Source organism: Poromitra crassiceps (genome assembly GCF_964638095.1).
Source record: "Poromitra crassiceps genome assembly, chromosome: 7".
Classification (NCBI taxonomy): Eukaryota; Metazoa; Chordata; class Actinopteri; order Beryciformes; family Melamphaidae; genus Poromitra; species Poromitra crassiceps.
In genome coordinates this window covers 43,289,902-43,315,058 of record NC_139628.1, presented here as the reverse complement: position 1 = coordinate 43,315,058, position 25,157 = coordinate 43,289,902, and the positions used below count along the sequence as shown (strand labels likewise).

The 25,157-nt window shown below is 44.8% G+C and overlaps 3 protein-coding genes across 4 annotated transcripts; 1 reads left to right on the top strand and 2 right to left on the bottom strand.

Annotated features, from left to right (window-relative positions):
- Window positions 1-1,626: 1,626 nt before the first annotated feature.
- On the bottom strand, window positions 1,627-3,453 carry LOC310779215 (uncharacterized protein). Its single transcript, XM_083639722.1, has 4 exons — window positions 3,354-3,453; window positions 3,007-3,066; window positions 2,201-2,305; window positions 1,627-2,036 (listed from the first exon to the last, which is right to left on the bottom strand). Exons 1-4 carry the CDS (start codon window positions 3,418-3,420, stop codon window positions 1,960-1,962), a joined length of 309 nt encoding a protein of 102 aa, XP_083495848.1. The 5' UTR covers window positions 3,421-3,453; the 3' UTR covers window positions 1,627-1,959.
- Window positions 3,454-4,839: 1,386 nt separating this feature from the next.
- Window positions 4,840-9,268, top strand: LOC310779799 (uncharacterized protein). 2 transcript variants are annotated; one of them, XM_083640300.1, is made up of 4 exons: window positions 4,840-5,008; window positions 5,411-5,519; window positions 5,716-5,930; window positions 7,509-9,268. In XM_083640300.1, the coding sequence occupies exons 3-4, from the start codon at window positions 5,750-5,752 to the stop codon at window positions 7,586-7,588; spliced, it is 261 nt and encodes an 86-aa protein (XP_083496426.1). In that variant the 5' UTR covers window positions 4,840-5,008; window positions 5,411-5,519; window positions 5,716-5,749; the 3' UTR covers window positions 7,589-9,268. The 2 variants fall into 2 exon arrangements, with proteins under 2 accessions (XP_083496426.1, XP_083496427.1); XM_083640301.1 differs by lacking the exon at window positions 5,411-5,519.
- Window positions 9,269-10,890: 1,622 nt separating this feature from the next.
- On the bottom strand, window positions 10,891-16,958 carry cldn7a (claudin 7a; the record flags this gene model as incomplete). The annotated part of the gene is made up of 4 exons (XM_083640372.1): window positions 10,891-11,065; window positions 11,823-11,907; window positions 12,665-12,829; window positions 16,736-16,958. The coding sequence occupies 4 exons, from the start codon at window positions 16,956-16,958 to the stop codon at window positions 10,891-10,893; spliced, it is 648 nt and encodes a 215-aa protein (XP_083496498.1).
- Window positions 16,959-25,157: the final 8,199 nt, after the last annotated feature.

Sequence of the window (25,157 nt, the reverse complement as noted above, 5' to 3'; positions counted from 1 at the left end):
ATGGCCATTTTCAAAATGGCCCCTCGCCATTTTTAACTGCCCCCCTCAGTCACTTGATCCTGGAGCCGGGCCTCCTGCCTCCTGGATAACGCACCCTGTGGAACAACTCGACACAGTAGCCCCGCCCCCAGTTACAACGTGCTACTGTTTGTACACAATGACTTGTGCTTCTCCGCTTCCACAGGAAATGACTGGAAAGATAAGAGCAGTAATTTAGTGAGGTGCTGCTGAGGACAAGCTCCCATGGCCGTCACCCGGGGTTACGCGCTGTTTGGTTCCTCTGTGGCCTACCTTCTTTAGCTCTGCTCCTCAGGCGCACGTCAACCTAGGTTGAAGGTCGAAGGCCTTTTGGCTGCCAGCCAGCTGCCATATCAAAGAACTGAACTTTGTTACACTATAAGGGACATTGCTTTAGATAAACTAATGATATAATATACTATTTATTAAGAGGTTGAATCAAGTCATGTGATGTTAAGTTTCTGTTTTCTTCTTGGTTTTTTTCTTGGCTGGCTCACACCCAGACACCAATTGAAGATTGCTGCGTTTGTACATGCACCTAAATTAGTTGGGGTTAAGTCCCGCTACACTTTTGGGTGGAGAGACAGAGAGCACAACAGATGACTTACCTGTCGAAGAGTTTGGTCCGAAGACCGTCTTGAAAATCCTTGGAAATCCAGGAATTGGTCACGTACACAAGAGTGCATGCGAAACCTTACTTCTGTGGCGTTTGCCTTGGTCTTTCGTGTTTGGCTCTTTCTCTCTTTCAGGCTGCTCACCTGGACTATCACATCTGTGTGCTCCCTACTTACTTGACTGTGGTGTTTTGGTGTAAACATGAATCTAGATGAGGGGTAAACAAAGGAACCTGTCTCCATGACAGTTTCCATCCCGCTGGCCCACAGGACTTTTGCCATCTTCTTCAATCTAGTACTCAGCGGGAAACGTGTCCATGTGTAGGATATGCTATTAGGCGTTTTAATATGCTAGTCTTGCGTCACAGTATTTGCTCCTCTACAGAGGTAAGTGCTGTTTGTCTGTGTCAGCGATCGCCCCTATGGAACGAAAAAACCATTTCAGTTTGATAGTCATCGATTCACACTGCTGCACTCTGGCCGATCTCTATCTCACTCACTCACATCAGGGGCGTGGGGAAATAATATCATCGTGTATCATGGGATGGGTGCACAAGGAATTTGTTTTCCCTCCTACTGCATCATAAACAGTCACAACGGCATCACTGATGACATCACTACTAAACAGTCACAACAGCAATCCATTTAATGATTAAAGCCAATATAGGGAATATTGTCTTGTTTCATTACACATTATTTGTCCCCTACAACAGCACTAACTGCTGTTTAATATACAGGCCTATTTTCTACTCTAAAGCCAAATATGCTCGAAATACAATGTTGTGTTAATCTTGCTTTCCAAAATTGCCCTGATTGAAGTGAGTGCAAATAGAACTGAAAAGTGAACTGGTCTGCTCTTCCATATGGGTAACAGCTGACACTGACTGCGTTCAACTAGACTGGAGTTACAGAGGTTATGTACAGGATTACAAAGTCATGGTAAATGAGAATGTAATTTACAAACAAAAATGCACAACTTGACTGCCACTGTCTTTACTTATTTATTTGATGGCAAAATATAATAGATTTGAACTCTCAATATAAATGCCATAGCTAAACTTCTTACTGGTTTTAACAGACGATATCACATCACCCCTTATACTTCAATATACTGTATGACGTGATATACACGTATCTAGAAAGGTTAATATGCAATGGATTTTTGGTTCAGAAATGTGATATTCAACATATCCATGGATTGCACTTGCAGAAATGTAATGCAGAGATTCTATTCTGGTGACTAGGCTGTGTGATGTGATGTGATGTGATGTCATGTGATGTGATGTGATGTCATGTCATGTCATGTCATGTCATGTGATGTCATGATTCATGCCAGTGAGAATGGAATGCCATGATAGCCACGATGACCCGACTTGCTGCCGCCTCGCCGACACTCCACAAACTCTGCAGACAAATTGACAGAAAGAAATCAATGGCAAAACATTGAAAAGCCTAACTCAATATTGAGACAGTAAATAGAATCTCTCTCTCTCTCTCTCTCTCTCTCTCACCCTCTCTCTCTCTCTCTCTCTCTCTCTCTGAGAGGAACCTCAAGGAATCTCACTCACTGTGCTGATTTATTTTGCTGCAGGAACACTCGATCAGGCCCTGCTGCTCTGCAGGCTTTCCAGGAAACGGTGGGTGGTGACACTTTTTTCTCCCATTGGCAAGAACTGGAATGAGAGCAGGGGTGGTCACTGACATTCACACCACTGATAGTCGCATCTCGTGCAACTATGATCATTTTGATTGACTTGAAGACATAATAGAGGTTCTCAACGTCGGGTTCGGGGACCACCAGGGGTCCCTGAGGGAGTTACAGGGGGTCCCCAGCACAATGACGAATTGTTAAACTTCGCTATTATTTAATTTACAAGAAGTTAACATGATCAGAGATTGTCGAAGAATGACTGTTTTGATCATAGTTCCACTGTTATCTCTCTACCTATAAAGTCATGGGATTCTGGACAAAATCATATAGCCTATATATAGCTAACAATAAAGATATTCTTAGATTTGGACTCAAAAATCTCATCAAATGGGGGTCCATGGCCCCATCGTGAATTCGGGGTCGTGGATATGAAAAGGCTTGAGAGTCACTGATATAGAGGACACAGTTGGGAGAGAAGATACAACTTAGTAAGTAATATCAAAGTGATCTTATTGTGTCTTTCAAGAATGAAAGCATACTGTACATTTAAGCATTTCTGAAAATAGAATTGGTATTTGTTTATATTGGTGCCTTTTCCCCTTATAATGATCAAGGACTGGAGGTCATAGTTTAACCACCTCACTGCATATTTCCAACCAAAAAGCCTAAACTTGGACAGATCATTCCACCTCTGACGGGCGGATGGATACATGCGATGCTCACCTTTGCACAGGCACTTGTGGACGTGCTCTTTGGTCACACCGCGCACAGCGGCAGACGAGACTGAACACAGTGGAAAAAGACGGATACCAACAAATCATTTATGTGGAACAACAATATGTTACCGATCAAACACTTCCTGTGAGATATAATTCACCTACTGACAGTGGAAATTGAACACTAGACAGCAGTGCCTCACAGAACGAGTGTATAATTTACAAGCAGAGTAAGTGATTTACTCAGACAAGTGACCGGCCAGTGTCATGAGATGCCCTCCTCCCTCTATGATCTACAGCTGTATATGCAGACAATTGTAAAATACAGTATAATATTCTGGGCTGGGTATTTACCTGTGTGGTCGCATAAGATGTGAGTCAGAATGATGAACAGGAGAGTCACACATATGATCCTGGACATGATGGCAGCTTTCAAGAGAGTTGTGTTGTGTCTGTTCACAGCAATGCATTTGAGTTGAAATTGAAACTCTGTTATATACCAGCCCAGAATATCCAAGTTCACCCACATGGGTCTGTTCTATCTGCAGGCAGATTGGTCTGAACAAGTCTCTGGGGAGTTTTGGATGATCCCTCAACGGTGCATGGATTCATCCCCGATATGTGATGAGAATGGAGATAGTGGTGTACACACACACACACACACACACACACACACACGCACGCACACACACACACACACACACACACACACACACACACCCACACACACACACACACACACACACACACACACACACACACCCACAGTCACACAGACACATACACAATGCACATACACAAATGGAGTTCCACTTTTATGTCAACAGTATTTTTGTTTCACATGGTTGTTTATTCAGCCACTTTTAGCATTTAAATGAAAAGCAATGTGAGTGTTTCTTGAGTATTGAGCCCCAGAGGCTAATGGCCATTATGGCCTTGAGTAGCCTATAAGCCCCAGAGGCTAATGACCTTGGGTAGGCTATAAGCCCCAGATGCTAATGACCTTGGGTAGGCTATAAGCCCCAGAGGCTAATGACCTTGGGTAGGTTATAAGCCCCAGAGTCTAATGACCTTGAGTAGGCTATAAGCCCCAGAGACTAATGACCTTGAGTAGATAAGCCCCAGAGGCTAATGACCTTGAGTAGGCTATAATCCCCAGAGGCTAATGACCTTGAGTAGGCTATAAGCCCCAGAGACAAATGGCCTTGAGTAGGATATAAGCCTCCCCTGCAGGTACAATGGTAGATATAATTTGACAGTATGTCTTGTCCCACAGCAACACTAAAATAATGTGTGTACTAATAAGGCAATCGAAGCAGACTTTTAAAAGTAATGCAAACTTTACTTTCCCTAGTAACTAATTACTTTGAAGTAAGTAGTAACTTTAAAGTAATTAAATTACCGTTTGAGAGAAGTAACTAACTACTATTTTTCAGTAACTTGCCCAACACTGCTAATAATTGATCAAGTTGACAATATAATAATATTCTGTCAATGTCAGTCATTGATCCAATTTGTCCACAGAAATAAGTTATAAACTAAACCGGGTGTGATGAGGCATGGACTTGGCCACCCTTATTATTTAGGAGGCTATACATCACTGTATGCTGCCAAGACTGTAAAAAATATATCTCCACAGGGACGGTGTGTGTATACATCATTGGCTGGCAGCTGAGTCACTCTTGTATTGAAGGTGCGTAATTACGCACTGCGCCCTCGGTGCTTTGGCTTGGCACACCTCCACTCTATTACTCATTAGCCAGTGTCGTTACTGTCGCTTGTATCAACCGCACGGTGACGTCCAGATGCCTCCGTGAGTCACGACACAATACGAGGAAATCCCCAAGGCCGAGAAAACGACGAGAGAGGCCCCTTTAAATCGACGCTTCCTCGGTGCTGCCTGTGCCAAGAAAGAGAGAGAGAGAGAGAGAGAGAGCTCCGATAAACAACAACACCGTTCTCAGGAGCCACTTTTACGGTTTTACCCCTCTATACTGCGGCATCGAGAGGTAAGATAGTGTTTACAACATTTAGGAATGTTTATAGCTGATTATATAATCAGCGATCTCGTATTAGGCCTGTTTAATTTTAGAACCGAGTGGAAAAGCGGCTAGTTTACTGTAGTGAGCGGGTCAAACAGGGAGACACGTTATTGTGCCGCTCGGCTATTGTAATGCCCAGGAAGCGATTTCCTACACCTGTTAGTTGGATTACAGTGGAAAACGCATAATAACCAACCCATCGCTTATTTCAGCGTGTAAACTGAGGAGAAATGTGTTTGTGCGCCCTCGCCAAAAGAACGAGCTGGGGTCTGGCTGTCTTTGACGCATCGTTGTTCTTTTGTTTTGGACCGAGGTGTTTACTTTCATTCACAGGCAGTAATATCGTCGTTATCTGTTTTGTATTTACAGCGTTTTCTCGTCGGTTCGCCATACATTCATTGTTGAATGCCATTGCGGAAGTGAGGAGCCATTCCCCTTTGAGCGAAAGGTTGGGTTGTGAGGACATCTAGTGGGCAAGGCAAGGCATAGTTTTCATACACACAGGCAATTCAGAGTGCTTTACATAAAATGGATAAAAGAAAAGTGCACGCAGAAATAAAAAGATTGCAAAGTGGAAAAATATAAGCTTCATGTAAAAGAACAAGCAAAATGCATTACAGTACAGGAAAATAATCAAATCAAGTACAATTGAGGGATATTTTACTTGCATGTAGGAAAGAAGCGCCTCTCACGGCTGCAGCAGCAGAGATGTACGGAGCTTCAGGGATTCCCGAGCTGATCCCCCCCAGCGGCCCGCCCCGGCAGCCCGGGCCGGCTGGCCAGTACAACCCGGGACACCCGCAGGTGAATGGCCATGGCGGCGGGGCCAACCCCCAGAGACTCGGCCAGAGGGCGCCCAAGCTTGGCCAGATCGGCCGGACCAAGAAAGGTGAGTGGGGGGAGTGGGTTGCATAATTGTGTAGGGCTCACAAACTGGTGATGACCCAGGACCACTGAGGCTCCTTAAGGAGCGGCTCCAGAGGGTCTCTACTTAGTAGATATTACCCAATTATACTGTATAATGTATAAGTGACTATGTATTTTAATCATAATCATAAGTTGCAATCTCACCACTATTATACACTCCACGTTCACGTACAGTTAATGCAGCTATACAATTAAATAGTAATTCAATAACAATCTTGCCATATGGAGCTCCATGGGCAAAATCTTAAGAAATAATGGGTCTGTGACCAAAATCATTTGAGAAGCCCTGACCTAGGAATCACAACATCATAATAAAACATGCAATTGCGGAATCATTTAAATCCATTTTTCACATGCAATGCTAATAGGGATGTAGTGAATAATGAATATTTGATACATTGTAAAACAATGACTGATCAAACATTTCCATTTTTGATTTTATCATGTAAGATTCAATAGATGTTCCCAAAATGAAAGTAATCAATAGTTGCAGGCCTAAGTTTCAGCAAAGCTGCACACAATTAAGTTCAGTGACATCTAATTATAATCATCATCATCATCAACATCAACATCAAATCCTACCAGATTCTGAATCTGAAGTAGAGACACTATTTGTTACTTGGTACTTCTTTCAGAGCTGATGCTGATTTGAAGAGCTCTGCTCCATCATGACTCTCACTGATCATTCAATACAGACTTAGGCTACATCCACACTAATCTGTTTTTGTTTCAAACCACTTCACTTTTGTTATGTTTACGCCTTGCGTCCACACTCCCCCGGCGTTCCTGACCCCGTAGCAGTTCTAAAACCGTGTGTGTTGTGTTGTAGTGTGGATGGGCAGAAACTGAGACCTTTGGAAAATGATGATTCTTTTTTCCTGTACATACACTGTGGCCGGCTGCCACTGTACATCACATGCCATGCTAAAAATATTTTTGAAATAACTGTATTTTTGGCAGAAATTGTCTCGTTTCCCTGTGTGCTCGCTCTCTCTCTCTCTCTCTCTCTCCCTCTCTCTCTCTCTCTCTCTCTCTGTCTGTAGTATGTCTCATATAGGACATATATGGATATAATTCTTTCGGGAAACAAAAATACAGTAGGCCTACTTCTATGATATAGTGGTAATTTCCTATAAACATATAATAACTGTGCTTACAGTGTTTCTATAATAACTCAGTCCTCCAGTAACTGCTATAGCGTGGACTGTGCTGCCGCTGTAAAATAAAACGAATAAAAATTCGTATTAAACACATAAACACCCAGCTTGCTGTCTCGCACCGGCACGCGCATGCCCAGTGTACGTGAATGGTCATGTGATATGCGTTTACAGGCGTCTTACAGCAGTATGGACGGAGATTATTCCTGAAACGCAGCTGAAACACTCGTGCGGACAGAGACCGCTTTCCTTTGAAGACGCCGGTTTAGAAAGAAACCGTGTTAGTGTGCATGTCGACTTAAAACCACCCGTCGATGTTGATGTTCTTGACACCAGATCGTTCACAGAGGATCCCCTGACCTTATGACATTTTCCTTCCCCAGTGGACTTGGAGGACGAGGACCTGGATGACATCATGAACAACAACGGGCAGTGTCCCGTCTCCCTCTCGCCCATCTCCTAAACTCCCACCGGGAAGTGCCAAAAAAAAGAGAAGAAGTCCCACAGGGCGCCAAACTCCCTATCAGAGATATCTGGCCTTGATCATTTCAAGTGACCTACCGAAGCTTCTGATGGCTGAACGAGGCACAAAGGTGACAAACCTACCGGCCAGCTGGAAGCCTAGACCTCTGCTTGTACATAGTGTTTATTTAACTTCTCTTTGGTCAGACTGTGAATGAATTGTACTGCATTGCCCTCTACTCTATACCTCGGTAGGCTGTTGACTATCAGCACTTGAGAGCGACTTTAAGAGAGCGTGTGTGTATATTCTTTGGAGCGTCTTAAACAAGGGCTACACTTCTAAAGTTGCACTGAGTGAATCGGAGATATAGATGAAAAGCACCCTGTCACCAGCCTTTTTGCTCTTTTTGGTGAAGGTTACTGATCGTCTATGGGACGGCCGTGCGAGGGAACAGACACCTGTTAATGTGTAACAGTACAGGTGAAATGTTAAAGCTCTGGTTGTGCAATGACTATCTTTCTCTACTCTCACGCCAAGTGGTATACCGTTATCCAGTGGGATGAACGCTCGCTATTTTGGAAACATTTACTCAAAGAAAACTACTACTGCTAATTATTTATTGTTAAAAAAAGAAGAGGAATGAGGAAATTAATTTATTGTGTTATTATGGCTTCTTCTATACTTGTTTTTTACTTGTTTCTGAATGGATATTGCTTCAGTCCACCTATAATTGAGATTTATTATGTTTCGAAAAAGTAATGGTGCACTTTGTGGGAATGCCTGTTATGTGCAGTGACATATTTCAGAATTCTATGCATGGAGTCTGTTGAAGCATCAATACATTTACAGCAACTGGTATCCCGTTATTAAGGGCTACGCTCTAGTATTTAAAACCACAACATCGTTTTGCTCTTTAGATCGTGCAGACTCAACGTTTCCTTGACCTCATCGGCAGCTTGAGCTGCAAACTCAGCAGTATAGCCTCATTATAAACAACACATTTCTGCAGGGTTTGTCCCCCCCCCCCCCCCCCCCCCAGAGGCAGGACTGCCAAGTTTGCCAGACAGACTGGGAAACAGGAAGTGAATGATTGTAGATGTTTTGAATAATTTGCCAAAGTAAAGTTTGATACCGGATTCGATGGGTATCAGATGATCAACGTTGGACGATTTCTCGTTTTAAACATCGCCTGTTTTCTCGCGTTCATTTTGAGTTCTCTGGCAAACTGGGTAATCCGACTTGAAGTGTGCCGAGATGCTTCTGAGTCAGGCGGACTATTTAAAGACGATGTCAACCTCAGCTTTACAAGACACAGCAGTACGAGGTGTTCAAAACAAATGACAGCCTACAATTAGGTCTCACTGCCGAGATGGTCTTCGACTTTTACTGGATCTTTCTGGATCATTTTGGCTTTTTTGAAGATTGCAGTGGACCTAAGGAGTGTGGCATTATCATACACAGAGGCTCATGATGATGATGATGTCATCTGTTTTTGTTTATTTTTCTGTTGGCTGCGGAATTGTTACTGGTTGACTTTGGTCATTTTTCCGTCATGGAAGCACTGCGTTTCACAGCTCATTCTCTGACTCAAAGATTGTTGTTTGGGTTGTTTGGGTACCATTTGCATGGAAATGGTAGACTTTTCATAATGCATCTTGGGAAATAAAAGATGATTCTTTGTGGAAACTTTGGATTTTGATCAATCTTATTTTCATATGACCGCTTTCATCATCGGCTAGTGTGAGCACCACAGTGAACAATGTTGCAATGTGTTTATTATAATTATTCTCGGAGAATGGGAAACATGTTAAAAAAATGTCTTGCAACAGTTGCGCAGTCAAAAAAAGAAGACATTTCATCATAAAGTGTATAAAACATACAACTATGACATTGAAAAACATCGCAGACACTGTTCAGAGCATAAAACATCTCATTTTCCGTATATGACTTGATAAAAATATGACTTCATAAAACAACAAATCACCTCCAAGCTAGAACTGGACCACTTCTGCTAACCTACACAGAGAGAAAAGCTTCACCCTAACTACAACAACATAAATAAAGGCCGTTTTTGAAGGCTATCTTGTAGTGTGGCTGGTGTTGGATCTACTATAGCGGTAATGGCGTGGTGACTAGATTAAAAAGTTTTTCATATCTGAGCAGAGTTTGTAACAGACTGGTATGAAGAACTGCGAGGCCTGTTGTGAGTAGTGTAGTAAAATGCCTGCGTGATACAGCCAGCCCTGTGTGTAAAGTCGCACCCAGCTTATCGTAAGGTCTATTTTAGAACCACGCACGGCTGATATAAAACACCATATTGACACTCTACGAGTCCCTCTGTGTGGTTCAGAACCCCCTGAGGCGGCCGCAAGACCATCCCAAGCACCAAACTGGAATTGATTACTTTCAATTACATGGGAAACGCTAATAGATGCTGGCTTTAACATGGAGGTGCAGCTGGCCATCGTCCACCATTGTGGCTCCAATTCAAGAAGTTACACCCTCAGGGCCTGTCAATTAACTCGAGGGATCCAATTAGAATGTGTTTGCGAAGACTACTTGTAAACAACTGTGGAATGTTTGGACGGGGTGAGAGACATCGTTCAAGAAACAATTGAGTACTGCAAGGTAATCATCGGGTCTCAAAGGGCTATCTGGAAAAAAAACGACGACAACAAAGAAAATCCCCTTTCTGTAATTCTTTGCCTCTGTCTATTAGCCTGGTAGAAACATCCTGGTAACGTGACCTCACATCCTGTTTCGCTCTACTTATCAGTCTGGACTTCCAGCCGCCCACAGCGATTTCAGTGGGCGGGAGTACTTACTCCTTCAGCCAATCGGCGTCGCCAAATCCACTCAGAAGAAAGGCGGAAACCGGCCGAGAAGCTCCGCCGGTGCGTACTCTTGTTCTTGTTGAACTGTTATTGAGTCTGTTTCTGCAATAACTGCACTCACGGATGTGTTTACTCTACTGACGTTAACGTTACTGCTCGTTCCTTCGGGAGACGTGATTACTGTTTTGTCACCCCTGATTGGCCGGTTACGTTTTCACCTAAGGCGTAGGTCCCCGATTGGCCCGGTTACATTCTAATTTCTGGAAATGACTGTGGGCGGAGCCGTGGAAGTCCAGACTGATCCGTGGAGCGAAACCGAATGTGAGGTCACATAATCAGGATGGGTTCACCAGGCTAGCTGTCTATGATTCACAACTTCAATTTTACAAGTCAATCATGCTCTAACAAGGGGAGAACGTTCTTCGTCCGCTTCAGTTGGGAGTCCCGAGCAGCAGGTGGCGCTCTCTCTCACACATATTCCTTGGTGCTGCTGGGAGAGCCAGAGCGGGCGGCGGCGGCCATGGACGGGTACTTGGACATCTGCTTCTTCTTCTGGGGACAGGAAGCCGCCAACATGGCCCCACCCAGGACGTCCAGGAGTGAGCCACCCCATGCGATGAAGATGGCCGCGCCAAACTCGAACCTGGGAGAGACGAGAGGACATGCTTGACCAGTTCATTCACAAAGGAGAGGTAAGCTTGTTGACGTAATTCTCACTCATTTAAAGGGACAGTTCACCCCCAAATCAAATCCCAAACTTGGCAACTCAAATCGCACCAAAAGGATCTAGCACAGGTACCTCCAGTAAGGAGTGAACTGTCCCTTTAAAAGTTGATTTCTTGACCTTGGAAAAATACCCACAGGATTTGGAATCAATATCTCTGTTTAATTGCCATTGCTTTTGTTGCTTTCTTTGGCTAGCTATGGTAGCTATGGTGTTAAATCCTTGGCAATTGATTGGACAGGGTTTTGTAGAGCATGGGTTCTCAAAGTGGGGTCTGGGTACCCCCAGGGGCCCTTGAGAGGGTTCCAGGGCATCCCCAACAAAAAAAAAAAAGTATTGCAAATGAATGACTCGATGCTCATAGACTTTCTGTATACAACATCTAAAAGTTAAAATCTTATGTGATGGGGACCCTGGGACAAAATCTTCTCAAATGAGAAGGTTTGGTCTAATTTGGTCTAATTTGTGTCAGTTTAGGGGTCCTTGACATGAAAAAGTTTGAGAACCACTGTTGTAAGTAGCTGTTGAAAGTAATTCACTGCTTTCACCACTGATCAATGAATGAATGGTGATCTGTATTTAGCTCTTCCTCATATTGGAATCTCCTAAACTATGTGGTGCAGAAAGAGAAACAGGATGTGAAGAAAGAGAAGAACGTGGTTTGGTGCTGACTTACTTGGTGTTGACAGGAGTGTAAGGGTTATAGAAAGCCCGGATGACATTGTGAGCGAACCAGGAGCAGGCTACGATCGCACACAGGCCTGAGGGGTGGAAGAGACAACCAACAATCAATCAGTACATCAGCACATCATCACAATGTGACAGCACAGACAGGCTTTTATCCCTTTATATAGTCACTACTGACTCCAGCACATTTAGCTTTTAGTGCTTTTCTCAGTAAGACCTCTTATGGTAGAGTCAGTGCCAGCAACACTGGCCTCGTTCACTCCGATGGCCTGAGCAGATGAAAGGGAGAAAATGTTTTTGGCCTGACGATGAAACGTCCTCCTACATGGTGTACAGAAGACTCTCACATCTAAGGAACTTAGATGTTTGGGTTGGTTTTGATGAAATAGTGTGTAGCCAGGACTGTGTAGTGTTCGTCTTCTAGTCAGTATAGGTCCCATTATAATGTAGCTGTGTCATCAGCAAAGACTCAACTGGTCCATAAGAAGTGTTCAGAACCTGCTTGAGTAATTTCAGCATAAACGGATATACTCCACTCAGGTTTAGAGAATGTACACATATATAACCTTTATATCATCATTTAACATCAGAAAATAACTTTCAAATGATGTCATCAACTATGCAGTTGTCCCATTACTACTACTTTAAGTTAAAGGAAAAACAATGCTGATTTATTTTGCACATGATCTCACACAAATCCTGTACATTTGCAGACATTCCTTTAGTTTGACAGTTATCGAGAGTTGATTTGAGCCAACTGGTGTGGACCAGCGATGTCATTTTGTGCATGAATGACATCACTGGTCCACAACGTGGGATGCGAGTCCTCACCTCCCACCAGCAGGATGATGCCTCCGGTCATGGCGATGCGGGACTTGCGCACTTTGTCGTTCGCCCCGCAGGTGGTGCACTTCATTCCCATGCAGGCCACGCCCAGCCCCGCGATGGACACGATGATGCCCACTATCATCAGGGCGCGAGTGGCTTGGAGGGAACCTGGGCGAGAGAGGAGGGACAGAAACAGAGAGAGAGAGAGAGAGAGAGAGAGAGAGAGAGAGAGAGAGAGATTGTGAGAAAAGGAGAGGAAGCAGCTGATGGCTCCGTTACAGTCGGTTTATAGATGCCCCTTTGTTTTCGAGACTAACATCTGCAACATTTTTTCAAAAACATACAAAGACACCAAATCCAGGTCTTCATATACGAACTGTGAATGTCTCGGCCTATCAGGGAGGTTTTATGTGTGTGTCCAGAGGCTGTGAATTACATTCACATTAGCCTGTCAGGATACTTTAATGTGCACTTTTCCTGGAAGAGAAGCCATGGGAGACACACACACGCACGCACGCACACACACACACACACAGGCACACACACACACACACACACACACACACACACACACACACACACACACACACTGCTGTTGTTTGAGAGGTGGAGGGCTGGTGAAAGGCTACTGTCAGGGTCCTCATCTGTCAGCCCCCCCCCCCCACACACACACACACACACACACACACCCTATAAACCTATCACAGGGTGCCCCCTCCCATCCACCTCGAACCAGTCTGTGCCAGTCTAGGCCATCCCTGCCCTGCCCAAACAAACAAAACCCTCCAGCACAGAGGGGAGGGGGGGAGGGGAGGAGGGGTGGGTGGAGAGATGGAGAGCGAAAAGAGGATGGAGAGAGAGAGAGAGAGAGAGAGAGAGAGCGAGAGCGCAGGATGTACAGTACAAACTGGTGAAGAAAGGGAGGGAATAGGGTGGATGAGGGAGGGACCTTATAGCCTACTCTTCAGGACGACAAAGGGGCCTCATTCACTGAGTCACCTACACAGAATCTCACCACACTGACCCCATTATAGCTGCTGCTGACCCTCCTATAGAGGCTTCGCAGCCGGGTCACAAACTCCCAGCAACCAAGTCATCACGGAGGTCAGTCGGAGAATTGGCTGTGTGCAAATAATGGCTGGATATCAACCGAAAAACCGAGATAGGCTACCTGAAAAAGAGATTCGCTTGGCTATCCTATCCTGCATCTCTCCTCGTCTCCTGCGACCAATCAGAGGCAGAGATGGGCGGGTCATGCCTTCGCCATCCTGCCCGCACTGCCCAGCTCCGACTGACTGGCGGGTCAGCGACAGTGAAACCGCCTCGCGCCGCGGTGTTGTGCCCTTTTTTCCACTTTCGAGCGCCTGCCCCTCTAAGGGTCACTGCATGGCCCTGCAGCAGTAGAGATGCCGAGGTGTAAGTTATAAAAATTTAATCAGAGGTTTTCCCAGACCTCCCATATGTGATACACCACTGAAGCCTTGACAGCCCCTGCAAGTTATCACAAAACAGGCACCGTCGACTGGGAGTTATGGCTGATTATGAGTGATATCCCTTGTGTCTACTTTCACTCAGAACTGAAGTTGAGAGGATGGAATGAGTGATATGAAGCAGCCGTTTGTGTGTGTGTGTGTGTGTGTGTGTGTGTGTGTGTGTGTGTGTGTGTGTGTGTGTGTGTGTGTGTACTCGGTGTAGATGGGTGATGTCGGTGGATGAAACTCCTGCGTGCTGTATCAGTGGAGTCAGCATGACTCATCTTCCAGCCACTCCACCCATTACCATGACATTTGGAAACAGCTAAAATCGTTGTTGCTATGCGCTCGTTGCAGTGGTGTTTGTGCTCATACTCTCCAGAGGTCACATTTCAGTACCTATGTAGGCCTACTAGGTCACAAGTCAGTACCTATGTAGGCCTACTAGGTCACAAGTCAGTACCTATGTAGGCCCACTAGGTCACAAGTCAGTACCTATGTAGGCCTACTAGGTCACATATGTCAGTACCTATGTAGGCCTACTAGCCTGGGAACCTGACACATCTGCTCTGGCAGATGTGTCTGGCTCCGCCCCCTTCCCATTCAGACAGATTTCCACCCGACCTGAAAACAGTCGGGCCAATCACAACTGTTTATGCGATATGGGGCAAGTTTGATACGATGACTGACAGAGGAGCACCGTTCAGGCATTTTCAATAGAGTACCGCAGGGTGGCAGGGGATGGGGTATTTTTGTAGGCTTAACCGGAAATCGCCGCCATGTTGGTTCTTAGGGGGAAATGGCTATGGGATTTTAGAATGGGGATTTTGGTTAAATGCATGAAGGTCTGTGGTTAACAAAAGCTTATGTAATTTGTGTTCAGCGGGATAATCTTCACAAACAAGGGCCACTTTTATGACTTTTGAAACTTTTTGTTAAAATCACGTTTAAAAAAAATGCATTTACGCTTCAAAAGTCATAAAAGTGGTCCACGTTTGTGAAGATTATCCTGCTGAACACAAATTACCACTCCCATAAACTTTTGTTAACCACAGACCTTATTTCATACATTTAACAGAAATCCCCATTCAAAAACCCCATTCACTTTTCCCCTTACGAACCGAAGTGCTACTTCCGGACTCATTCCTGCGGTTCTCTATTCACGTTCATTCAAATTCACGTTGCGTTGCTCTGATTGGTTGGAGGTCTATCCAATTGCATCTAGAGGCACTTTGGTCTGTGCTCATTGATAGCGTCCCCTGGAAATCGAAATTGAACTGAGAGTTGGCTCATTTGCATTGGTAAATTGGTCAGGCAAATTGGCCTTGCTCCCCCTAATTAGGGTGCCATAGATTTGTCCTATTTGCCAAAATGAAATTGTGGTGCCGGGTAGGGTCACCAGCAGGAAATCCCCTCTACCCATGAAACGCCAAATGAAAACTTAAGAGCGAAATACCAAATGTTCCCCTAAACAGCAGTGAAGGAGTGCTCTGTATAGAGGAAGCTGGAGTCTATACACTAGACATTTTAGTCCAAGGAGTGTGCAGCTTACTTCAATTCATTATTTCTGGGTAATGAAGTCCGTCAAACTTTCAATGTATTCAAACAGTTATCTCCTACTGCCACTTGGGGCCACTAAAGTGCAAAGTTGCCTACAGCTTTATAGTTAAATGTTTAGTGCGTGGGCATAGAAACATTATGGAATGGTGTCTAAAAACCTGGCCACACTGGTGTGTGTAGGCTGTACAGTATGTAGGCTATATTCTTAAGTGAGTGTGTGTGCTTGGGCAGTGTAAGGGCCTGGGAAAAGGTGTGGGCATGAAGGGATGGGGTGAGGTTGCTAAGGAAACCTGTGAGGAATGGGGATCACAATTTACTGTAGACGGATCTTTTCAGCTCCCTCCAAACATCTCTCGGCTGGAGTCTCGCGCAGTCTCTATCAAAGAAAGCCTTAACGAGAACACAATATCCCACTGTAGCAACAGGATACAATGGGGGTGTAATTGTTGATCGTATAGGGGCAGAGTGAGGGGGGTAATTAGGGCCTTGATGAGCAGGTTGCACCCCGAGGTGGCTACCTTACCAGTGACAACAGTGTGTCCCATTGAGGTTTTTCACCCAGGTAAAGGCTTGGCTGGGCCACAGTGGGCCAGGTGGGTGAGCCCAACTCATAAAGTGAGAGATGCCACACACTCCAACATAACCTTGATGATATGACCTAGGCTATGAGTCATGTGTAATGGATGGTGGCTATTACATTGAAAAAGTCAGACACAAGAAAAACAATATTGACAGTGATGACTGGATGATGGCTTGATATTAGAGAGAAAAGGATCCCAAACTAGATAGATTGTTTTCCCTATTTGGTGGTGATGATGATGATGATGATGATGATGATGTAAATTAATATCGTAAATTAATAAATACAAATATAATTAACTGTATGTGTTCAATCAATGACAAAGCAGTCATCCAAATGCATTGTCGCACTGTGCTGTCTACAGAGTGGAATGGCAGTGAAACTATTATAACTAAACTATTAATCCTATGGATTCCTTGTTATTCCTATGGCTCCTATTGGCTTCCTATGTTGGCTACTTACTGTCAAGTTGCAGAATGGAGTCGTAGATTTTGCACTGGAGCTGCCCGGTGCTTTGGAAGGCGCATGACATCCACAGCCCCTGGTACATGGCCACCGCTGTGATGATGTTGTCCCCGATGTACGCGGACATCTTCCACTGGGGCAGAATAGTCCCGATTATCAGTGCAATAATACCAATGAGAGACAGGGAAAAGCCCAGCAGCTGGATCCCCGTGTTGGCCATCGTTAAAAAGTCCAAGAACTCTATCTGAATACAGTGGAATAAATAGGCTAATAAGTGATGCTCTGAGCGTGCGTCCAAGCCGCACGCAGCGTATTGATCCCGGTGTCCTCTTTACGCACGGTGGAGAGCTGCTTGGTTTGCACCGCGCTTTGTTAATCGCAGCAAAAACGAAGTCAGTAAAAGCCGCTGATAGTGGCTGGCTGGGCTGTAGCCGGTGGTCTTATGTTGGGGATGGGCAGTCAGGATGTGGCTGATGTGAGAGGTTGGTGTGATCTCTCATGCCTGCTGATGCATGGAGTGAATACAGGAGAGACAGACATGAGGTTTCTCTGCGTGGGGGAGTCGCTGCTCGGAAATGTGTTGCGCCCCCCCCCCCCCCCCCCCCCGCCCCCCGATTCCAGTGAAGTGTCTTTTGGCAGGTCATTAAAACACAAAAACAAAACACACACACACACACACACACACACACACACACACACACACACACACACACACACACAGTGCCAATAAATAAATACATAAATTGTGGTTGTTCTTTCCATATATATATATTTTTTTGTATATAATCTATGAGGTAATGTCATGTAATATAACCTAATACAGTATAGCCTAAAATGCTAAGGGGGGGGGGGTTAAATAAATGTATTTGTGCATGCAGATGACGTGTGTGGCTCAACATTTCATGACCAATTGCATATTTTGCCCATTTAAATGAATATTTAGGCTTACATAGGGCCTATCTCTAAACATCTTCCGAAGGCTACATGATTTATTTCAGTAGGCCTGGGTTTGCATCCTTTTCATGAGAGGTGTCAAGAAGATAACAGTATCATCTGCACATCACTTTTTCTTGTCTCTTAATATCCTTTCCCTTCTGTGAGGTTGTGTAAAAAAGTGTCATTCGACTCTATGACTGTTTGTTTTCTTTTTATTTATTTATTCTTACTTTTGTTCCCATCCATCTCTTGCATTATGTTGAATGAATGAATGAATGAATGAATGATTTTATTTCGAGTGTTTAACAAAAAACAACCGAAAAGGATAGGTGAGAAGCCATAGTTCACCAGCTAGTGTGTGAGAGAGAGAGTGAGAGAGAGAGAGAGAGAGTGAGAGAGAGAGAGAGAGAGAGAGTGAGAGAGAGAGAGAGTGAGAGAGAGTCACTGATGCAGTTCTATACAGTAGATGCTATAACTCACCATCCTGTCTCCACATAATAGACTGAGCTCCCGACTGTCTCAGTCCCAACAGAGTAGTAGTCACACAACCAACTGAGCGACCACAACCAGATTTATGACCCTGGTGTTGCCAGTGTGGTCATGTGGCAAAAGGATGTGTAAGAACAGAAACAACGTTGAAATTGAACTATTTCTGGAATATCATAAAATAAATTGATATCGTTTACAATGTTCCTCCTTCAATCTTTCCCTATCCAGAAAATGGTCATGATGTGTGTGTGCGTGCGTGCGTGCGTGGATGGCACACCGGAATTTTATCTAGTAACACATTTCTATTCAAATCATAAACCGAACAAATATTATAAACTGTATCTAAATTGAGCATTGGAATATGAGTTGTGAAAGGACAAGCCAACCACCAGATTAAAGATAAAAAAAACTCTGAGGAAAAAGTGCTTGGAAGTCATCTGATCCACTGTCAATGTAAATAAGTTTGCATTCTTTATCTTTTGTGTTGCGCATGGGGTGGGGGGGGTGCATTTGAGTTTTTCCAGCCTCCAGTTTGAAAAGTAAATGCGCTTGGGCAGATCAACCGCATTCATTTTTAACTAATATTCGGAATTGACCAGTTCCTGTTTCTTACAACAACACCAAATTGCACTATTAAAGCACAAATTGTTAACAATGCATCTGTCCCATTAGGTCCATCAACAATGCCACTTCCCAAAAGCCACGAGACAATAGCGACCATTGTCCGAGTCAGAGCTCATGCTTGGCTTGTGCTGCTGCGGAGTGCGTGACTTTTACACTGTGCCAAAACAATGGCTCCTCGGCATTGGGAGAGGAAGTAATAGAACCTGTAAGCCTGGAGGAAATCACTCCCACTGCCAGGTGAATGGAAACGTGTCCACCTACTGGCTGCATGGATTATCACTTTGACTTGACGGTGATGGGGTTTTGCTGGACGGCCCCTCGCAGTGGCCTCGCCGCCCCGGTGAGGCGCCTCCTCCACCGCTCTCCTCTCCTCGGTTCTCCTTTCATTCTCTCACGTCCTTCTCTCCCTCCTACAACCACGCCACCTCTCACTCCATCTTTCCGCCATACAGCCACTCGGCCTGGAGTTTTTTGGCTGTGGAGGCCAACAAACGATCCATTGTTGTTGAGGCGAGAATGTCCCCACAGCTCGAGGAATCTGTTTGACTTTGATGTGGAGGTGGGAGAGGAGGTTTTGGGTTGTCGAGGTAGGACGGGAGGAGAGGGAACGGAGCCGAGGGAAGGTAAAACAAAGTGAGTGTGAAGATCTTGGAAACATTGGTACCAAAGATGGATGAGGTGTACAGTAGAAGGGGAAGACAGGAAGTACAGGCAAGGGGCGCTGTAGTATTCGTCAGGGGAAACCCAGGCGCGGGCCCTACCAGAGGTGTTGCTACTGGTAACCTGATTTATATGGTGTCCTCTTGGCCGCTATTCCAACCAGGGCCAGAGTTGCCGAGTAGACAAAAGGAACATCGCGTCCCCCCCCCCCCCCCCCTCCACTCTCTCTTCTCTTTCTCCTTTTACCACTTTGTCTTTTCTCACCGTAAACACACATTTGTCTTGCCGCCGGGTTAAAGCCGTTGCTCAACACTCAATAGGAGGTGAAAGAGAAAACAGCTAAATCAGCCCAAAGAAGGACACTAACAACACTCTCTCTCGGGCGCCCCCCCTTCCCATCTCTCCACCCCGCCTCTGAGGCCGCCTGTAGGTCTGAAGTGAGCAAGTGGAGTGAAAACCCAGTGATTTGAAGTCCTGTAAGTGCCCTTGGAAGCCACTGAGGCATTGGCAATAAAACACGCTGGGCCCATAGGAGCAGGCAAATGAGGGGGATGGCGCCCGCCCTTCTCCCCGTCCCCGGGCCCTCTCTCCCCCTCCCCGGGCCCTCTCTCCCCCTCGCCCTCGGCCTTCTTATGCAACGCCACTGGGCCTTTGTGCTGGGGCAGCAGGGCAGGACGAATACTGGAGACTTGTGTTCTGGGGCTTGTGGGCACATTCTTCTCAAGTCTTCCCTCTGAGGTAGTCATCAGACAGAGGTGTTCTTCTCGGATCATGGCCCGTACATATTGTACGTGAAAACATGTTTTGCTAGTTGAGCCACACTGAATGATGCTGATGCCGTACACAGAGTGAAAATGTTGATGGAATCTGGGACTGGTTTATCAAATCATAATTGAATCTGCAGAGGGAAACGTTGCATTTTAGTAGCTTTAGTACTATGCTCATAAATGACGAGTCTGAGCGTTAGTACTGCAGCTCCACTTTATGATTTAGGCTGAAAAGACAGGTGATGCTTTTGAAGGCTACGTTTAAAAAGTTAACTTGAAACATATTCTGAGGCGATCATAACCTCTCTTAATAGGCTTGTTTTGGTGTATTCAGTCTCATTTGTCTGTGTTGAACTTGTTTTCCTCTGCCAGAGCAGGTGGGCACAGGGAAAACGGTGTTGCTAGGCAGTAAGGCACTTGTATGAACAAGGCGTACGGGGTTGAAAGGGGAGTCCTTGAACACTGCGAGATGATGTAACTGTTAGAGTGTGATTTGGATCACTCAGATTCATGAGAGGGATCACGATGGAATTGGATATAGACTGGTTCTCCCGATGCACCAAGAACTTACAAATTCGATGAATATATTAATCTTTATTATATACATTCAGAGTCTACATTACCATAAGCAGTGTGAGGTTGATGTGAGTTACTGTATGTCAATATGGGGTTTAAAAAAAAGTGAATGTAAATGTTCTTGTCAATATATAGTACACGTTATGCAACTTTTTGGTTGCAGTTTGTTCATGGGTTTCGTATCTTTATACGAGAGAGCCAGACAAACAACCTGGGTTCAAGCCTAAGTCAGATTTGAACGGCGACACCCAGAGGAAAGAGTGAAAAGCTCAGAGAAAAACCTGTTTGAGTTATCCAGTGCGGCTCAGAGAGTTTGATCGCTGTTCACCATTTTGGAGCATGTTGGTTTGAGCCTCAGTCACTTTTGAGCTCGTGGGTTCGAGCCTCAGTGAAAGCTTAGATTTCGAAGAACAACTTCCCAAGTGAAGACTATTCTTTTTATTTATTTAAAGTAGGACTTAAAAGAGCCACAACCACCCATAAAGGAGCCGCGTTTTATTCCATTTTTATCCCCCATTAGTGCTAATTCAATTTATTTATCCTGGTTGCTACTCCACCCTCTGCCGATCTGGGGAGAGCCGAAACTGGCTCCATGCTTCCTCTGAGACATGGGCAGTTAGCCAGCCGCTTCTTTTCACCTGACAGAGGAAGCTTCACCGGTAGGACATAGCACGTGGGAGGTTCACGCTATTCCAACCAGTTCCCCTCCCTCTGAACAGGCGCCCTTAACGACCAGAGGACGAACCACATTAGCAACCAGGATATTGCATGTTTTGGTGAAGGGGGTTCTTATATGAAGGAGACCCCCGGGAGGCACGGGGAGAACATGCAAACTCCACACAGAAAGGCCCTTTTGACGACCCCACCCGGGCGGTGGGCACTCGAGGACATGCAGACGGGCACGCATTCCTTCAGTGTTCACAGCGTCCCAGGTGGGACTCGAACCCAGGACCTTCAAGCTGTGAGGCGACAGCGCTTACCACTGCACCACCGTACCCCCCAAGACTATACTTTAATCTTCTAGTCTTAATCACTATGGAGAGAGTTGGATTGCTGTCTAGCAGTTTGGAGCTTGTGGGTTTGAGCCTCAGTGACTTTTGAGGTTGTGGGTTCGATCCTCAGTCAGTTTTGAATGTCAACAGCCAGAGGAAAGAGTCATTTAAAGGCCAGAGAAAACCTAATTCAGTCAGTCTGACTTGGTGACACAGAGAGTAGGCTTGCTGCCCGGCAATATTGAGACCTCAGCCACTCTTGCGGTCGTGGGTTCGAACCACAGTCAGCTTTGAATGGTGACAGGCAGAGGGAAGAGACAAGAGCACCTGGAGAATAGCTGTGAGTGTGAAGGGCAGCTGGTGGTGTGAAGGAATAATACACACAGAGACACCAGCGCCAGAGGTTGTGGGTTCGATTCCCGCTTCGCTGCCACTACCTGGAGCTAAGGGGGGGCTGTTCACCCCCCCTGACCTCTGCAGAGACATGAGCTGAGGGTTATAACTTATGAGACAGAAAACTACAGTGAGCTGAAATTTTACTGACATCGGAAGTACGTTTTACGTTGATGCGTCGCCTTGGCTGCCGCCAGGTGTAAAAATATTTTTTTGAAAAACTGCTCTAGACACAGACATGTCTGGATCTCTCTGCAGTCTGCAGTGTCCATTTCTGTGGATCTGTAGGAGGCGCTACATCGGGAATCAAACCAACAGTCTACCTGCCAGACAGAGACAGTGACACAGCCGCTCAGCCGACTGAGCTATGAGCTGTTGGGAGTTAAGCTTCTGATTTCTACACACTGTATTCACACTGACAATAACACAGAGCATAAAGAGTGAGACAGGTGAGATTTGTACCAGTGAGTTGAGCTAGAGTCAGGGACTGACAGTCTCCTTCATCAGCTAATTTCTATCAGTGTTCAAACTACTGGTGATGATAAAGAAGGATCACTGCTGCAGCTTATAATGTGAGTACTTTTTAAGAAATTGCCTGAGGGTGGGATTGAACCAACAACCATTGCATATCACACAACACTCACATGTTTATCTGAGTGAGCTATAATCCACTTTCCCTTGAGCTCTTATCATATTTAGTCAACCTCATCCTGATTTTATTTAGTCAAGTTTTCATCAACTAAGTGTCTAAGTATTTTCATCTCATCTTAGTTAAAGAAAACCGTAACTACTTCATTAGAATTTCCAAATTTATTGCAAAGATATATTAATGTTATTCTGGAATTGTTTTAAGGTTTGAATGTGCAATACAGACACAGATGTTTAACTCCTTCTTCTCTTCTGATTGGATCTCTTCCCAATTCGTCCCTCCCTAACATTTTTAGTCTAGTTTTCACCAGTGAAAACAGGTAGTCGACTAACATTTTTCCTCCTAGTTTTCGTCTACGAAATCAACACTGCTATGGATGCATGTCTCCACCTACCTGTAGTGGTGCACTCCTCTTCCAAACTCACACACACTTTTCCACAACTACACCATGTATCTGAAACAATGTTTACTTACTGTCAATCTCATCAAAGTTTCTGAAGACCATCTCCACGTGATCCCACTCCATAAAGCTGCATTTCCCAATGAAGGGCTGGGCAAACACCACATACTGATACATATTTCAATTCAAATACATGTCACTCTTGTGTTAGAATGAGTAAATGGGCATTGACACTGTTTTTATATAACCCTTGATCAATTCTCATTAATCTTTTATGTTTTCTTTTTTATTTGTCTGTAGGCTAGATACGTGCACTGCCAAGAGTAGCTGCAGCATTCTAAACCAGAGACCAGACTATATCAAAAACATAAACACACATGCTAGCAAGCGAAACTGCTGTCTGTCTGACCACAGACTGTAGAAAGAGACGCAGGATAGCCAAGCGAATGTGATTGGATGAACGTTTGACGCTAGGCCAATCACAGGCAGACAGGGTGCCTCCAGCCTTCGCCATCATCCGAAAAACAATATCGCACCCGGTGTGTAGTCAACACTGACCATTTTCAGCTACTTGCTACGGTTGGAGCCAATGGCAGAGCTTGCAGGGAGCGGAAAGGGATTTCTTCCGCTGCCGACCGCGCCTCTTGAGTTCCTGTTGCACCACATTGAAACGGGGCTGCCCCCAGAGGTTAGTTAGAGAAACAAAATCTTGTTTTTTTGTTTGTTTAACCGATGGGTTCACAGATTGGGTTTGACCAAGTCCTGTAAAACTATTTTCACTAGTGGACCCATGGGAGTTAGACCCCCCTGGACTGGAACACAGTGGTCTCCAAAAGCCTCCAAGACACACTCAAAAAATCATCATAAATCACTGATATCACTTATCACTAATAAAAATATAAGTTTTCTGTGTGTGTGTGTGTGTGTGTGTGTGTGACACATATGTGTGTGAGAGAAATAGTCTGAGAGAGTGAGAGAGTGAGCAGACACACACACCCACATCCACACCCATTCTCATTCTTATCATAGGACCACTGCCCTCTAGTGGCAAAACATTTGGGTGAATCAGACTTTGTTGTTATGAGCAGTATAATAGAGACAGTCGTCTTAGTGAGAAGATAAATGTGCTTCATACTTCAGTGTGGACTGGACAGTCAAACCCAAACAATGCTGTGATGTTGCATGTGCTCCAATGAAGTAGAGTACATCAGTGAACAAGGTGGTACTTCATCGCCACACAATAGAAAAATACACTTTAATGATAAGTGTATTTCAAACCTTTACATTCAAATAAACAAGATCACAATGCATTAAATACACGATGATGTACACAAAAGTAATGCAGAACCATAAACCTGTGGGCACAAGTCCCTTAATCACCGTTTACCATCTACATAGTGGATTCTGTTCTCATGTGACCTGTGGGTAAAGACTGTGTACATGTTGTCTATATGGTGGGCTGTCTTGGCATACTGAACTTACAAAACACTTCTGAGACTGACGATAGAAATATGGAATATATGGAAAATATGGAAAGTCAGATTTGGTAATCTCTTAAGAGTACCGAAGAGTAAAAGTGACGACCACAAAATACATCGAGCTTCAACTGTGTGCGTGTGCGCGCGCGTGTGTGTGTGTGCAACTAGGGTCGAGCAGGATTTGCAAATACTTTCCAGGATTTATTTCAGCCAACAATGAAAAACTCCAGAAAAGACGTTTGAAATGACATTGGTGTCATGAAGAACTTACTTGGCACTATTTATTTGAATTGTCCACACACCACGTACCGTATGCTACAACAAATGCAAAGAACTACCCAGGTCTGGTATGTGTGTGTGTGTGTGTGTGTGTGTGTGTGTGTGTGTGTGTGTGTGTGTGTGTGTGTGTGTGTGTGTGTGTGTGTGTGTGTGTGTGTGTATGTCCGTGTCAGCCT

Coding starts and splice junctions, on each gene's coding strand:
- LOC310779799 (XM_083640301.1), top strand. CDS start 5,750: ATGTACGGAGCTTCAGGGATTCCCGAGCTGATCCCCCCCAGCGGCCCG. Junction 5,931..7,508: donor GATCGGCCGGACCAAGAAAG/GTGAGTGGGGGG, acceptor TTCCTTCCCCAG/TGGACTTGGAGGACGAGGAC.
- LOC310779215 (XM_083639722.1), bottom strand. CDS start 3,420: ATGTCCAGGATCATATGTGTGACTCTCCTGTTCATCATTCTGACTCAC. Junction 3,067..3,353: donor CATCTTATGCGACCACACAG/GTAAATACCCAG, acceptor CACTGTGTTCAG/TCTCGTCTGCCGCTGTGCGC. Junction 2,037..2,200: donor CAGCAAAATAAATCAGCACA/GTGAGTGAGATT, acceptor ATTTGTCTGCAG/AGTTTGTGGAGTGTCGGCGA.